General features: G+C 58.6%; 2 protein-coding genes across 6 annotated transcripts in view; one reads left to right on the forward strand and one right to left on the reverse strand.

Annotated features, from left to right (window-relative positions):
• MORN1 (MORN repeat containing 1) overlaps window positions 1-8,556 on the reverse strand; it is a 53,550-nt gene extending 44,994 nt beyond the window's left edge. For 2 of the 3 annotated variants that reach the window (XM_081817321.1, XM_081817318.1), the window contains exons 1-6: window positions 8,302-8,556; window positions 7,577-7,648; window positions 5,816-5,914; window positions 5,157-5,267; window positions 3,691-3,781; window positions 3,075-3,162 (exon numbers count right to left, since the gene is read on the reverse strand). In XM_081817321.1, the coding sequence (XP_081673447.1) occupies window positions 3,075-3,162; window positions 3,691-3,781; window positions 5,157-5,267; window positions 5,816-5,914; window positions 7,577-7,648; window positions 8,302-8,422 (582 nt within the window). In that variant the 5' untranslated portion in view covers window positions 8,423-8,556. The remainder of the gene's footprint in view (window positions 1-3,074; window positions 3,163-3,690; window positions 3,782-5,156; window positions 5,268-5,815; window positions 5,915-7,576; window positions 7,649-8,301) is intronic. The other variant, XM_081817320.1, reaches the window with a different exon arrangement.
• An 89-nt stretch (window positions 8,557-8,645) lies between these two features.
• The window catches only part of RER1 (retention in endoplasmic reticulum sorting receptor 1), an 11,403-nt gene continuing 3,931 nt past the window's right edge, over window positions 8,646-16,117 (forward strand). Inside the window, exons 1-4 of one of the 3 annotated variants that reach the window (XM_081817324.1) lie at window positions 8,646-8,781; window positions 12,298-12,379; window positions 13,709-13,813; window positions 15,066-15,165. In XM_081817324.1, the coding sequence (XP_081673450.1) occupies window positions 12,299-12,379; window positions 13,709-13,813; window positions 15,066-15,165 (286 nt within the window). In that variant the 5' untranslated portion in view covers window positions 8,646-8,781; window position 12,298. Of the gene's footprint in view, window positions 8,782-9,321; window positions 9,462-12,291; window positions 12,380-13,708; window positions 13,814-15,065; window positions 15,166-16,117 lie in introns of those variants that run through there. The other 2 variants (XM_081817323.1, XM_081817325.1) reach the window with 2 other exon arrangements.

Consider the following 16,117-nt stretch of genomic DNA (forward strand, 5'->3'; position numbering starts at 1 on the left):
GCGTGAGGTGTCCCTGCAACACGGAGAGGCCTGAGCCTTCCCCACCAGCCAGGCCTGGCGACAGAGCGCGAGCCAAGTCTCCCTGGCGGCCCCGGAAGGCGTGCTGGCGGCGGCGAGCGCGTGGGCCGTGTCCGAGGCCACCGTGTGGCTGCAGCCGGACCCCACTGCCCTCCTGGGCGCAGCCCTTCTCCACACGCCCCGTCTGCACGGCCACCTGGAAGCCGGTTTAAAAAGTGGCCGGAGGGCAGGGGAAGCCGTGAGGGACCCCTGCGCCCGCCCTCCCTCCGGGACCTGGGTGCCCCTCGGCCGTCCCGTCGGCACCCGGGCTGTGGGTGAGGTGGCTGCTCGCGTCCCTTCCAGCACGTGCGGCTGGGGGCTGCCCACACAGACACCACGAGCACGACCGAGGACGGGGTCCCAGCAGTGCTCAGAGCTGCAGGGAGCAGGCCGGTTGTCTGAGGTCCTTGGGCATGAGGCTGAGGAAGGTTGGGAGGTGCCAAGCAAACGGAAATGCAGGCGGACATGAGTCTGCATCCTGGGGAAGACGCAGCTGGAGGACCAGGCTTCCCTGTTCACTCATGTGGGAGGTGCCCCACGTTGAGGACACGCCACCTCCCTTGAGGACGTGTGGGGGTCCTGAGATCTGCAGGCTGGGACGGCGCGGCCCGTGACACTGAGGGGTGACCGTCCAGGAGAAGGCCTCCTCACTTGGTGAGGAAGCAGCCTAGCCATCGGGAGCTGCAGTCGGGGTGGTTTGGTCCGAAATCAGGCTCCGGCGGTCAAGTTGGAGGAAAACGTCTCCCAAGCGGGAGAAGCCCCTGTAAGGCCTGGCCGGCCGAACTGCTGGCGGGGCTGGGCTGCCCCCTGGTGGAGCGCTGCGCAGGCGATGGGCGCCCGGGTCAGCCTGGGGTGTGGAGGGCCACTGCCCTAGTCCCGTCCCCTCCCAGGGGAGGCCTGAGCGGGGGGGCCCAGGGGGCAGCCACAGCACTGAGGCCCGGCAGGCGGCCGAGGGGCCGAGGGCCAGAAAAGCCTCCAGGAACAGGGCAGTGCCGGGGGCCCCAAAGAAGCGGATGCTCCCTCCGCCAGCCCTGTCCAGCCGTGGGGGGACCCACCTGGGTTGGAGGCCATGCCATCTGCCCCTGAATCTCACTTGGGCTCCAGGCCGGAACTCCCTGCCCCTCCTCTGGGCCTGTCGCCTCACCCACGAAGCGGGGAGAAGGGCTGAGGCCAGAGGCCGGTGCTTGGGGCGCGAACGATTCTGCTGCCGCGCGCTGGGAACCTGTCCGCGTCCACCCCAGCCCTCGAGGTGTGCTTGTGCACGTTTGTGGGGACGACTCCGGGCGTGGCGCGGACGGGCGGGGGCAGGGGGACACCTGCCCTCCGTGTCTCTCTCCCACTGCAGCTCTGGAGAACCGAGGCCAGGCTGTCTGCGGTGCCTGTGCTGGGCCCTTCGGGCGGGTCCGTAAGGACGGACGGCCCCTCGTGCAGAAGCAGCAGGCCAGCAGCAACATGGACACGCACAGGGCACACTGGCCCCTGCCGCCTGTCCTGAGGCCGGAGTGCGCTCTCACCCAGGCCGAGCTTGTCTGATGAGCAGGCTAGGCTGCTGTGGGGGGCTGCATGGGCCAGGCCAGGATGCCAGCCGCCCCCCTCCGGCGCCCCGCCCGCCATCAGTTATCACCTCTCAGCCCCAAAGCCACTCTTCCTGGCCGGCTCTGGGCTGCCGGAGCTGGACCTCTCGCCGTCTCTCCTGGCCGCCGGACATGTGGCTCGTCGGCAGCAGGCCCTGCGTGAACGGCCGCGTGCAGCTGGGCCTGGGCTCCCGCGGCTCCAGATTCAGTGGGCGCATCGTAGTCACTGTGGCGAAGTCACCGCACACCACGCGTCTTCCTTCCCAAGGAGCCCGGCTGCGCAGGGGGGGCCCCAGGTCCATCTTTGGGGCGTCTGCGGGGCCACCAGTGCGTTTGCTGTTGCTGTTTCTGCTTTTACCCCTTCCAGCACTTCACGGCCCTGCACCGGCTAGCCAGCTACCTATTTCCACGGTAACGTGCTGGCCCGGTTCCTGTCTCCCGACGGGATCCTGCTTCGGGCACCGCCGCCCTCCGATGCTCGGTCCCAAACCCAGGAGTCATCCTTGCTTCTCCTCTTGCCTTCGCCTCGACATCCAACCTGCCAGCAAGGCTGGTGTCTTCACCTCCAAACCACCCCAAGGCTGTTCTCCGCGCCCTCCCCTCTCCTGATGGCAGAGTGCCCCCTGGACAAGAACCGGAGGGACTTTTCAAACACAGAGATCAGACCACCGCTTCCTTCCAGTGCTTCCGGCGACCCTTACAATCACACTCCGGCCCGCTGAGGCTCAGGGTCTCCGCGGCCCCTCCCGGACCTCCCGCCCGGCTGTGCCCTTGCTCCTCCTGCTGCCGGTAGCGCCCTGCCCTTGCTCTTCGGTGGCCGCGGCGGCTCGTCATCATTTAGGCCTCAGCTCACAGAACGACCCAGGACAGGCGGCCAGGCTCTTGGCCCCCCAGCTGCCTGCAGGGCCGACGGGGCTACTTGTCACTCCAGCCGCCGGCTGTGGCTTGCCCTTCCTGAGACGCACATCTCTGGCTCCTGCTGCGATTGCTCCCGGCTGGGCAGGTGGCCAGTGTCCAGTAAGAAAGATGGATGATGGATTCTGGGGTCCCAATGAGGTCCTCGGATCTGCCTGGTCTCCCTCATGCTTTGTAGCACCTGACCGCCCCCAACCCCGGTCAGACCCGAGGGGTACGGCCCGCAGCAACAAGGAGGGGGGAGCGTCCTCTCCCATGTTATCAGGGTGGGCGTTTCTCATCAAAAACATTCACCGGCCCTGAGGGCATCCTCAAGGACTGAGAAATGTCACCCGTTCGCACAGGTGACCCTGCACGTGGCATCTCAGGAGCCAAACAGGAAAGGTGTTAGCCGGGGCCCTTCCCCTTCCCTCGCTTCCTCATCAGCCGAGAGGGGCGGCCGCCCTCCCTGCCCCTCGGAGGGGAGGGGCAGCACTGAGGCGCCCAGCGGGGCCCCCAGAGCCTGGGTCCCGCCACATCTCCAGGTACCTCGTAGGTGGAGCTGTCGGCTCGGCACAGCACTCCGTGCCCCTGACGCTGGTCCCGGACCCAGTCGCCTTCGTACTTGTCACCGTTCCTGGGGACACAAACACGGGGCAGCTCTCAGACCGGGGAGAGCCAGGTGGTGGTGCTGACTCAGACCCGCTCCTCTGACCGGGGCTCAGCACGCGCCACCGGGACTGAGGCAAAAATAGGCCCCGAGCAGATGGCGCGAGCTCCTGCCTTGCCAGGGCCTGCTGCGGGGGGCAGGGGGCCTGGCGCTTGGCGGGGGGTGATGGCAGCGGCCCGCGGCCCCCGCTCGCCCGGTCCCCAGCTGGGTAAGACTTGGAGAAAAGTCAGTGTGAACCTACACGTGGCCATGGCGGCGTTGTGCACGAGCCACGGATGGAAAGGCAGGCTCACCACGTCCTGTGGCGCCGAGAAAGCGCCTGCCCGCCACCCCCCTGCCGCCCAAGCCTCTGGGAGGTGTTCGCCAGGGGGAGTCAAAGTTCTCTCTACTAAACATGCTGCTAAGCAGTGTCGGTAACTAAAGCACCGAATCCCAAGTGTTGCCGATGTGCCAGAGGCCAGGGTGGCCTGGGGGACTGGGGGGTGGCGCACTCACCGGAAGACCATGTGCCCCCGGCCGTGCCTCTTGTTCTCATGGAACGACCCCCAGTAGGCCTGTCCGTCCTGGTCCACCAGGTGCCCATGTCCTAGGGAGGGAGCCCAGGGCAGTAAGCGTCACTTCCTGCCTCCTGTCGGGGGAACCTTGCTTCCACCCCCCCCAGAGGGCGGCGGTAGATTCAGAAGAAAGCTGGGGTCAGAATGGCTCCAGGAACCGGGCCGCCCTCCCAGGCCAGGGGTGCCGGGGTAAGACATGGCAGCTGTGATTTGGGGCGGCACCAGTGACCACCACGCCAATGACAGCGGTTCTGGGGTCCAGCTCTCAAAGGTGCTGAGTGAGAGCAGGAGGGGTGCCCCTTAAGGTCCCCCAGGCCCCAGCATTTGAGGCTGGAGTGCCTTGCTGTTGGCTGGGGCCACCCCACAGCTCTGCCATCGTGTCAGTCCATGGGAAACCGCACCTCACAGACAACGGCAGTGCTGGGCCTCCTATGGCCGATTCAAAGGCCCTGGGTCTAAAGGCCAGAGCACAGGGGCGCCTGGGGGGCTCAGTCGGTGGAAGGTCCGACTCTTGGTTTCAGCTCAGCTCACGATCTAAACATCATGAGATTGAGCCCTGCGTCAGGCTCTGTGCTGGGCGGGGAGTCTGTTTGAGATTCTTTCCCTTTCCCTCTCCCTCCAGTCCTCCCCTGCTGGCATGCCCTCTCCAAAATAAATAAATCCTAAAAAAAAAAAAGAAAGAAAACAAAGGCCAGAGGACACACTCATGAGGACAGGGCTTCATTGCATGGTTTGGGACAGCTTGGAAGTGCACGCGCATCTTCCGATGTGAGCGGACCCTGGAAAGGCACTGTCGGACCTTGTGGATGCATGGCTTGCTTCTGGAGGCTGGTCTTCCAGAACAGTGAGCACTTCTGTCTTCGGGCGCCAGGGTTGCACACCCCCCCCCCCGGGCAGAGTCCGCTTCCCCACAAGTGTGGCCTCCTGACTCGCTTTGTTCAGCAGCATGTCCTCAAAGAACCCCCAGCTTCTTGCCCCCCCAGGAACCCTGAGGCTCTGGGCCAGGGCCCAGGAACCACCAGCCCTGCCTGAGCTGCTGCGATCACCATTGTAGGGGTGACCCCATGTGAGGCCAAAAGCGTTGCCCAGCCAAGCCGGGGACAGACTGCTGACCCCCAGGTTTGTGGGTGAATAATTAAATGGCAGTTTTTTGAGCTGCTAGATTTTAACCACAGCAGTGAACTGATGCAGGACCTACGGTCTCAGCCCCATCAAGCAGGGTCCCTGGGCCATGGCCCCCACACGGAGCTGCAGCAGACGTGGTGCTGGGGGCAGAGAGAAGAGCACCTCCAGTATGGCCGGGTGGACGTCAGGGCCCCTGAGTTAGATCTTGGGGAGGGGTGCTGGGGCCCAGGGCTCCCCACAAAGCGCCCTGCCACACTCAGCAAGCTCCTGTGGGTATCAGACCTTCTCTCAGGCCGTGGGAGAACTCCCCTTCATAACGTCCGCCAGCTTTGTACTTCATGACGCCGTGTCCTTGAGGCTCTCCCAAAACAAACTGTCCAGAATAGGTGTTCCCTGGTGCAGATGAGGAGAGGGGCACACCCAGGGTTAGAGCTGTTCCTGAGTCCCCTGTGGGTTGACAGTCACACCCCTCCCACCCCTGATCAATGGTGGCAGCAAGTATCATTTCAGAACACGTGAGGGGGTCTCTTTATCTCCCGTTCACCTTGGCTAATGAGAAAATAGGATTAGGTGGGTTTGGTCCTGCCCTCCTGGTTACTGTACAGCCCCCGCTCATAGCAGGTGGATGCAGATCCCCGTCCTATGACGACCCTCTCTGCAGCATCCAGGTGCCCAAGGGCAAAGGCCTCTCTGGGTCAGAATCTGTGGGGGTGGGGCTTCTCTCAGCGGAGAACAGCCACCACGCTTGCCTGGGAAGGTCTGTGAGTGGTTGCCCCCGCCCTCGGCCGGCATGCTGCTAATGCGGGGGAATGTGATGGAAACCAGAGACCCACACTTCACAGAAGGAGGTGCCTTCTGCATCCGGAAGCCAGGAACAACTTACACCAGAGATAGTTTACGAGAAAGGAGTCAGCACACCCGCACCTGTCTCCACTGCTAACCTGATGAGGCCCAGAGCCGGCAGCCTTTTCCCGTGATCTCCCCGTCCACAAACTCGCCTTCGTAATAACTCCCATCTTTAAACAGCAGCTTCCCCTGGCCTGGGGAAAGAAATCACGATGTGAAGTCAGACCAAAGTCGGAGAAACCCCTGCTGCCCATGCGTGGCTGGACTCGTTTCTCCGTGGGAAGAGCTGGGCTTTGAAGCTCTCAGGCCTGTGTTCGGCTCTGCTTCTTGTCCTAAGCCTGCTCTCTGCAAACTCACCCACACACGTTTCTCGATAAAAACGTTCTTGAAACATGACTAAGGCCTGCTGTCTGGGCTGGGATGACAGCAGAGCTACCCCAACCTCTTCGGAGGAGACACTCCAGTCACCTGGCCTCCATCAGCACCGGGGCCGGAAGAAACGGAGTCTGTGGACACAGGGCAGCACTCAAGAAAACATTTAAAAAGGGAGGACCACTCTGTCCAGGCCAGGCTCTGGCAGGGTTCCCAGACGTAAGCCTCCATGCCAGGCCCAGAGGAAGAGAAGCAGAGATTTCACACAAAAGCGAAAAATGTCTGTGTGGCAACAACACAAGTCAAAAGCTTAAAAACACAGAAAAATACTGGCAGCCAGCAGCCACAAAAAGAGCTCATATAAGAAAATGCTGAAAGACCAATTCTCTAGGAGAAAAATAGGCAGAGGATGTGAGCAGGCAGAACCCCCAAACAGACATAAGACTGTGTGAGCGTAAACATGGGCAAGTCTGGGCCCACCCCTGGGGAGGACTCCAGCGACTCACCCTCGGTACTTTCTTTCTTTTAAGGCTGAGACTTTCTACAAAAGTACGTAATCTCTCTCTTTTAAGAAGTTGTTTAAGTTCAATTTAGATAACATACACTGTATTATTAGTTATCAGGGTAGGATTTAATGATTCATTAGTTGCATATAACAGCCAGTGCTCATCACATCACGTGCCCTCCTCAATGCCCATCACCCAGTTACCCCATGCCCCCACCCATCTCCCCTCCAGCAACCCTCAGTTTGTTTCCTAGAGTTCAGCATCTCTTACGGTTTGCCTCCCTGTTTTTCTGTTATTTTTCCCTCCCTTCCCCTATGTTCATCTGTTTTGTTTCTTAAATTCCACGTATGAGTGAAATCATATGGTATTTGTTTTTCTCAGACTGACTTATTTCGCTCAGCATGATACCCTCTAGTTCCATCCACGTGGTTGCAGATGGCAAGATTTCATTTTTTTGATGGCGGAGTAGTAGTCCACCGTGTATAGACCACGTCTTCTCTGTCCGTTCATCTGTGGATGGACATCTGGGCTCTTTCCATAGTTTGGCCATTGTGGACATTGCTGCTGTAAGGACTGGGGTGCAGATGCCCCCGCGGATCATTACGTTTGTATCCTTTGGATAAATACAAAGGTGGGTAATCTCTTACTCATCAAAAATAAACCATAAAGGCAATTTTCACTTTGGCAAAGACAGACTAACACGCCAGGGAGGATTTCTAAGTTGGGGCTTCCCCTGCCCAGGATGCCCCAGCGCCTGAGAGAAGGCTGCTAGCTGAGGGGTCTCCCAGGGCCCCCGGCATGTCTTGTCTGGTGAACTTTGAAGATCGCTGCAGGGAATGGCCTTTCCTGGGCACTAGTGAGAGGGAGTGTGGGGACCCTGGGCTGGTGGCTCCCAGTGCCACCTGCCGGCCCAGGCTCCCCGAGGACGTGGCTGTCGGTGCGAGGTGGCAGCCGTGGGAACAGGCCACGATTTCTCACCGTGTTTCTTCCCTCCTTTCCATTCTCCTTCATATCGAAAGAAAGAATTCGGGTACACATAGACACCGTAACCTGAATGTCGAGAAGAAGAGGGACGGGTGAGCGGGTGGCGCCACAGGTGACCGGCTGACGGCCAACAAACCCTCGGATGGGGCGGCTCTCTGGGCCCTGAGGGCGCGGGGGCGGCATGCGCGAGCGCAGGGCCCTGAGAGGCCGCGGCTTGCGGAGGGGCGACGGTTGCCGGGGGAAGGGGCGGGGGGCGCCAGCCCTGCCGTTTCTCTGCAGGAATTCACCAGCGGCCTCTCGTCCCCGCAGGACAAAATCCACACTCACACCCAGGGGGCGGCAGGGTCCCCTCCGCACCAGCCCCGTTTCCACCGGGCGACGTGGGAAGCGTGGGAGTCGCCAGACTCCCGCATCTGCCACAGAGCAGCTCGGGCTCTACCCGAACACGGTTCTTCGGATCTTCGAGCCGCGCCCGCCCAGCCTCCGAACGGCGCCTCCCGGCTCGCTCCCCAGGAGCCGGCGGGCTCCGCCGCCCCGGGCTCGGAGCCCCGCCCGCCCGCGGGGGCGCCCCCCCTCCCAGGGTTGGGGCGCCGGGGCTTCCCGGGGGCTGCCGGCTGGGCTTGGGACCGAGAGCGCGCGGCGACCGCCGGAACCCCGCCCGTCTCCCGCCCCCCTCCCCCATCGCGGACGGAGACCCGGCCCCGGCCTGCAGCCATTACCGTCCCGTGGCGGCCGGCTCGGTGGGTCCTGGAGCGGCGGGCTGGAGCTCGGGCTCTCTCCGCCCGCGGCTGCCATCTTGCCGCTAGGGGTTTCCTTAGCAACCGCAAAGCTCTCCTCCATTGGCCCATGGGCCAGTCCCTGGGCGATAGCAATCTCTGGAGTGGATTGTGCCGGCCCGGAGCCCGTAGACGCAACTACACATGCGCAGCACGGCGCGTTTCCGCCGCTGACGTCCCTTCCGCCGAGGGGACTGCCCTGCCAACTGCCTGGGCACCCTGCACCGGAAGAGGAAATGGTTGGAGGCTCTCGGCTCCGCCCCGACGGCCATCTTGGAGGCTCCGGAGGCGGTGCCGCGCAGGACAGAGCGGAAGTGCTCGGCTGGCCCTTCCCGGACCGTGCGAAGCGCCGGCGCGGCCGCCTGCCCGCGTCCTCCTTCCCGCGGCCCTCGGAGACCGCGCTCGGCCGCAGGGAGCGGCGAGGTGCCGGCGGGCGGCGGGGGTCCGGGCGGGCGGGGCTAGGCGCGGGGCGGGCCCCGGGCGGGCGGGGCGGCGGGCTAGGCCGGGCGGGGGCTGGGGTCGCGCAGGGACCGCCCCCACCCGCACCCGCGGGCGCGGCCCGGGAGGGGTTGGCTGCCCACCCCCGGCTCGTGCGCTGACGTTCGCTCTTCCTTGTCGGGTCCTCACTCGGTACTGTGGCTCGTCTGTAGGGTTTGGGTAGGAGATCGTCGAGACGAAGAGTTAGGTTGCTCAAGGTGATCTCTGGAAATACTGCAAATTACGGTCGCAAAAGCCAAAGTTCTCCAGGTCGACTTTGCATCCGACCGTGCTCCCGCGCCGGGGATCGCACAGCCTACAGCCGCCCTCGCCCGTGAACCTTCTTCGGGGCTCCGCTCCCTCGCGTCCTCAGAGTAGAGGCGGCCTGGGAGTCCTGAAGTTTCCCCGAAACTCGTTCTTCTCAGTGGGGTTGATCTTTCACTTCGCGGGGATAGAATCCCCCGTGAGCGAGCAGGGTCCTCGGTGATTGAGAGCCAGCTCCTGTAGAGCGCAGGAGGTGACCTCGGCCAGGTGCGCTGTGGTCAGGGCCAGGTGGAGACCTCCAGGATGGTCTTGCCCAAGGCGGGAGGAGCCCTGGACGGGGAGGGCGGTGTTGCTAAGAATGAGTAGGTGACGCTGGAAGGGCATTTCAGCGGAGGGAACGGCACCAGAGGTTGCAGGTGGAACTGCCCTGCACCGGACCTAGGAGGAACGAGGGAGGAGGAGCGAAGCGTGGGTGATCCGGATGCCTGGCAGAGGGTTATAATCCTTTAAATGCCGTGCTTGCTATTTGAGTAGTGCAGACACTGGGGCAAGTGGGGCCCCAGGACTAGGCACGTAGAGAGTTTTGTGCACAGTTTCAGGCATGACACTCACGGTCTACTTGGAATGGTTTTATTTTGCTTTTTACTCTTTTTTTGGTGTGTGTGTGCCTGAGCATAAAACAGTTGAATCCGGCAGGTAATTTGCTGATTGCCTGCCGTATAACGGGCCTTTTTAGGTGGCAGGGCGCAGGAGTGGCCCAGACAAGGTTCCCCCTGAAGAGGCTTGTATTCTAATAGGAGGAAATAGAGAAACAGGATGAAAATAAGAAAATGATTGTTACATGAAATAAAAACAGGCTGATGTGACTTAGGGATTGTTGATGGGGCGGGCCTTTGTGCAGAGGTGGCCTTCAAACTGAGCAGAGGGAAGGGGATCGGAGACGTGCGAGGCAGGGCCAGCACATCTGAGAGGCCAGCATGCTCCCTCGGTGCCAGGCTCTGAGGCTCACACAGCTGACACCCCGAGAGAAGCCTTTGAGGAGGGCGCATTTGCTGTCACCCCGTTTCGCAGATTGGAATGAGGGGTCACTCGGGCCGTCCTGCTAGAAAGTGACCGAACTGGACTTTAGAAGGAGACTGCTTGACTCCAGAGTTCCCTTGCTTCATGTTGCTGTGACAGTCTCCTCGAGACGTGGAGAGCCACATAACGATGGATGTGTTGCTTGTCAGACAATCAGAGGCTGGCTGACGTGTTTGGAATAATTTCTGCACATTCATCTGAAAGAAGCAGACATCTCTAGCTAGAGTGCATGCTTCCAGGGCATGTTCTAATACTGCTTTTCCTGCCTCAGTTCAAGTAAAGGGTTTTATGGGTAAACACTTGGTCATAAATAAGTAAAAGAAGAGAAAATTTGTGAGGATCCACAGGTTAAGGAGTATTACTGACGTAGCGTTCTGCTGGCCTGGCTTTGGCCTAAACAGGGAAGCCAGCCATCCTAGGGAATGAGTTTTAATTTAGGCCCTCTTAAAATACGGGATTTTCTCACTTGAGTGTAAAAATACATCTCCTGAAGAGATGGGGCCCTGGGGGCCATAATTCATCGGCTTAGTTCAGTCATTTATCTGTACTTCCTGTGTCTCTCGTGAGGGCAAAGAGCATTTCCCCATCACCTCCTTGACACTCCTGGCCCTCTGCCCATCCTTACGACACTTATGGAATCACATTTAAACCTGTAACGCAGACTTGTTGCTGGGGGGGCTGGTCAGGAGGTCTTAATATCTCAACTGTAATTGAAAGTTTTCCACTTGAGGTCTAGGGTCACATGAGGCTGCTGACTTCATCTCAAAAAGAGGATGTTCTGAGCACTCACCGTGAGGATGTGATTAAGAAGCATGGCGCGGGCAGGTGTGGGTTCGGCTTGTAGCCCTGTGTGAGCAGGCTGGCCAGTGGGGCCCCTGTAGCCGTTGTGAGCCTCGCTCTCCTGTGTGCATGTGAAGGGCTGCTGTGTCCGTGAGTGCCATTGGCCAGATGAGGAGGCCAAGGCTGTGCTGCCGTACAGCTCAGGGGCCTTGGACACCGGCCTGGAGCCACAGTCTGTGTCTGCTTCCATGTCCCAACCCTGCCGTGGTACCCATTGGGGCAGGTGCTGCGCACAGGTTTGGGGGGCAGCGGTAAGCTTTCCCTGGGCGTCTTCACCAGCACCTCAGTCATCTGGTTTGGCTGGCAGTGTGCTCGGATAGAGAGGCTGAGGTCTGGCAGAGCAGCTCCTGACCTTGGGCAAGTGGCTTAAACTATTTGAGGCTCGATCGTCCTTAGTAAGATAGGGGTGATTAAGCTCACTTGGTTATCTGGGTTCTCATCAGTTAATTTCTCATGAAATCCACAACAGCATGTTGAAATAGGAGCAGATACAATCAATTCCACTTACAGATGACGAACGAGGGCACAGACGGCTCCCTCTCTGGGAATTGGATGGCATTTTCCTGTTTGTGGAGCGGAGGACCAGGCCCTGAGAGGACCAGGACTTGCACAGCTGGCTGCTGGTGCCCTGGGGAACAGCCTGGACAGAGCCTGGGCCTGGAGAGAGGGGTTGCGGGGGGGCGGGGGGGACCCCGAGGAATAGACCGGAGGAGGGAGACCTGGGTGCAGTGGCCTGTGGTGTGGACCAGCCCCAGGGAAAGTGTGTCCACAGGACTCCACGGTCAGCAAGGGCAGCTCCTGAGGACCAGCGGGAGGAGTGCGGGCCAGGTGACATTAGCAGAAACAGAAGTCCACCCAGTGCTGCTTTGCATGTCACGTACCATTCTGGCTGTCCACCGGAGTCTCTTGCTTGTTTCTTTTTTTTTTAAGATTTTATTTATCTTAGAGCACGCACGCGTGGTGAGTTGAGGGCAGAGGGAGAGGGAGAGAGAATCTCAAGTAGACTCCCTGCTGAGTGCAGAGCCTGATGTGGGGCTCCATCTCACCACCCTGAGATCATGACCTTAGCCAAAATCACAAGGCGACGCTTAACCGACTGAGCCATGCAGGCGCCCCTCTTGCTTTTTTCTTTTCCCTGGACACCTCCTGGCAAAGACACCCAGAAAGAAGAAGTGAATACTGAAGAAATTTGCTTGATCGTGTTGGTGGAAATGGGGCAAAGTGATGAGATCCTTGAACATTTTTATTTAAAGTATTTTGTATGTTTCTCAGTTACAGAATGTCCGAAGGTGACAGTGTTGGAGATTCTGTCCATGGGAAACCTTCTGTGGTGTACAGATTTTTCACAAGACTTGGACAGGTTGGTTTTTTTGTGTGGATGAATTGCAGAACTGACCTGAACTGATGAATTGAACTGAGTGAGAAACGGTCGACCTCGGGACGTGTCCCTGCAGGGCACCGGGGCGCTAGCTGCTCGCTTTCCCCAGTCTCAGTTTACACTTCCCCTCTGCTGCGAATGTGCTCTGTGCTCTGTAAAGGGCCAGACAGTGGTTTAGGCCTTGGAGGCCACCTATGTTCTCTGCCCTACACTGGTTTTCTGTTTTTTTTTTTTTTTTTTTAAAGATTTTATTTATTTATTTGAGAGAGAGAGAATGAGAGACAGAGAGCACGAGAGGGAAGAGGGAGAAGCAGACCCCCCCGCTGAGCAGGGAGCCCGATGCGGGACTCGATCCCGGGACTCCAGGATCATGACCTGAGCCGAAGGCAGCCGCTCAACCAACTGAGCCACCCAGGCGCCCCTGGTTTTCTGTTTTTTTGTGCCCCAACAACCTTTAAGAACCTGAAGACCCTTCTTAGTTCCTGGGCGGCACGGCTGTGGGGGCGGCCACTGCCGTGTGCTTACTGTCCTCTGTCCAGGCCGCCGCCTCCATGTCCCCGGCCCGGCTCTGCACTGACCTGGGGGTGTACCTGTGTGCCGTGCTGAGGCCTGCCGTAGTCAGCAGTGCCTGAAGCTGCTACGTTCAGTGACCAGTTGTGTATGCTGATGTTTTGGCTTAGAATTAAAAACGTGTTCTTAAAATTAAAAAAGAACATTTGGAAAATTTCACAATTATTGAAACCAGGCTGTGGGTACTTTTGCTTTTATGAACGGTTGAAATTTTTCATAAAAAATTAAGTTTAAAAATTAAAATTAATTACAAAATTAAAATGAAATAATGCACGTCTGTCTGCTACTTATGTGTACTTGCACACAATGCACGTGCATATCTGGGTAAAACCAAGGATTCCTTCTGGAAACTCCACCGCTTTGTGCCCACCGTGCCCGAGCTCCACACCTGCCGGAGGTTGGGCTGTGGCTCACTGTCCTGAGGGCAGAGGCAGGGGCCCCCTGTGGCTGCTGGGCAGGGCTGGGACCAGCTCTGGGAGGGGCGGGACTCCGAGAGTGAGCCCCCTGTAAGGTGCCCACATTCTTCGTGCTCTCTGGGTGAGGTTAGGTGACCTCATAACGACCCCTCAGGCTGATCCTGTAGGATTGGCTGCTGGTGAGAGATCGTTCTGTACTATTTTTGCTTCAGGGGTGGGCCTGTTTCAGGAATTTGGGTTAATAGTCACTGCCTTGTGTTGCTGACTTGAAGTCCGAAGCTGGTGCTCTGTGGTCCACAGCGCATGTGAACTCCTGTCTTTCTAGATCTATCAGTCCTGGCTAGACAAGTCCACGCCTTACACAACCGTGCGATGGGTGGTGACACTGGGCCTGAGCTTCGTCTATATGATTCGAGTTTACCTCCTGCAGGTAGGTGTGGGCTGGGAGCCCAGCCCCTGCCATGTCCACACTGTCCAAATGTGGCCTTGGATGGGATGTGGGTTTTTCCCTCTATTTCTAGAGTAGGAGGGTTCAGGGTGGCCGGACGCAGCCTGTGCGGCCTTGCTAATATTGACTTCAAATTTACTGTAATTGTTGTTAGGATTGTTGTTTGAATGGGAACTTGGTCCGTTCTCTAATGGAAAGAGTGACCCGGAGACCTCGATTTAGGGGTGCAGGTGGGATGGGGATGCAGTTGTCTTCTGAACCAAGTCTGCACCTGCTTTGGTGCCCCTCAGGTGTGGCTCTGCAGCATGAAGCTACGTGAGCTTTCCACATCACGCCCCTAATAAATAAAATCTTTAAAAAAAAATGGATTTAATCAGGAGTACATGATGGTGTGCAGGTGCTCCCATCTTTGCGTCTCCTGAGGAGGGTTTGGCTCCACAATGTTTTTTTTTGTTTTGTCTTTGTTTTTTTAAAGACTTTATTTATTTGGGAGAGAGCACACACAAGCAGGGTAAGAGGGAGAGAGAGAAGCAGACTGCCCACTGAGCAGGGAGCTGCATATGGAACTCGATCCCAGGACCCTGAGACCATGACCTGAACTGAAGGCAGATGCTTAACCTGACTGAACCACCCAGGCGCCCCTCCACCTTTTTTTAACCTCACTTTTGATTTCCTGATTTCCCGGTTCCGGATTTCTTCTGGGCAAAGATTATTAACAGCCCTGACCGGTGTGTGGTGGTATGGGGGCCCACCAGAAGGAATACTAGCACATCCTGAGTGACAGCTCAGATCCTATCTTCTGGGTCAGGTAGCCATCGGTGAGGCGGGGTCTGGGCCAGGTGTACATGCCGGTGTCCCTCAATGTACGATCCACACCTGCCCCATGGTGTGGCCCCGCTCAGGCGTGTGGCTTTGGGGAAAGCCTCCCCTTCTCCTGCATCCCTGCTGGGGAGCTGGTGGCTTCAGGTGCTCCGTGCATCCACTGGGACCCCTGCAGAAGTCTGTTTGCACCGTGGCTTGTCCGCTGTCACACTCACAAAGTAATTTGAGATGAACTGTCATTGTGGATGTTCACTGTGCCTTCTTGTCACTTGTTGCAATCTCCGGACTGGAAGTAAGTTGTGCGTGCTTTGAGGTTGAGCTAAAACAAGGTCGTGAGTTACTGGACCATTGGGGGCTGCTTAAGGGCATGGGCGTTGGGCTGCGTCACTGACCAAGTGCTCCTCTCTTGCAGGGCTGGTACATCGTGACCTACGCCTTGGGGATCTACCACCTCAATCTTTTCATAGCCTTTCTCTCGCCCAAAGTGGACCCTTCCTTGATGGAGGACTCAGGTATAGTAGAGATCGTCTGCTTGGTTCTGTCTGTTCGGGAGGTTTGTGATTTTGTACACTTCACAGATGCCTCATTTTCTCTAGAAACCTTTGAAATCTGAACTTTTGAGACTGTCGTCTTGGTGTTTAAAATGTATTTAGAACCTCGGTGAGGATACACTTGGGTGTAGATTGAGACATTAAACCTTAGTTGTCATGCCTCATGCGGGCTGGGTATTCCTGCTACTCTGTTGCGGGTGAGGAAGCGGAGGCGCCCGGGGTCACGAGACTTGGCCAGGGTTGCGTGGGAGCAGGGGTGGCACTCCTGCCGAAGAGCCCGCCTGTCCTCAAGTCCTGTCTGTGCTCCTCGGGTAGGTCCTCTTCCTGGGGATCCAGAGGTTTCCACGGGCAGCTTGCTGTGCCCAAAAGTGGCCACTGGGATCCTGACCATCCACGGTTGGGCCCCGTTGAGGGTGGTGGCACTCCCTGATTTCCCAGGATGACAGGTTGAAAAGTTCTCGGCTCAAACTGTTCTTGGCCATACCTAGGCCAGGTAGGAGGGCCAAGTGCACAGCTGACTGTCCAGCCTGGGAGGGGGAGGGGTACAGACATGTGGAGACTCGGTCACTCCTGCCAACACGTGTCGCCGCTGTCTGAAAAACCCGGGCACAGCTGCCTGCCCGTGGATTCCCCTTGTGACGGCGGTACTTCCTGAGTACAAGCTGTCTTCTCCAGGCTGCTCCAATCCTGACCAGAAGCCTGTGGTTGTTCTCTATGGAGTATTTAATGAAAATGTGAAAGGAAACAACACTCCCATTTGTTGCCATTTGGGGGAATTAGAAGATGATTACGAGAGCTTCTCCATAGGCCTCGGTTCATGTGTGTAGCTGGGGAGGGCGTCTGCCTTGGGCAGGGTGGGGCCGCCTGACTGTACCCAGCTCAGCGTGGGGGCTCCTCAGCATGGGGGGGGGGG

This window comes from Leptonychotes weddellii, chromosome 4 (assembly GCF_054177405.1).
Source record: "Leptonychotes weddellii isolate Sample4059 chromosome 4, ASM5417740v2, whole genome shotgun sequence".
Classification (NCBI taxonomy): domain Eukaryota; kingdom Metazoa; phylum Chordata; class Mammalia; order Carnivora; family Phocidae; genus Leptonychotes; species Leptonychotes weddellii.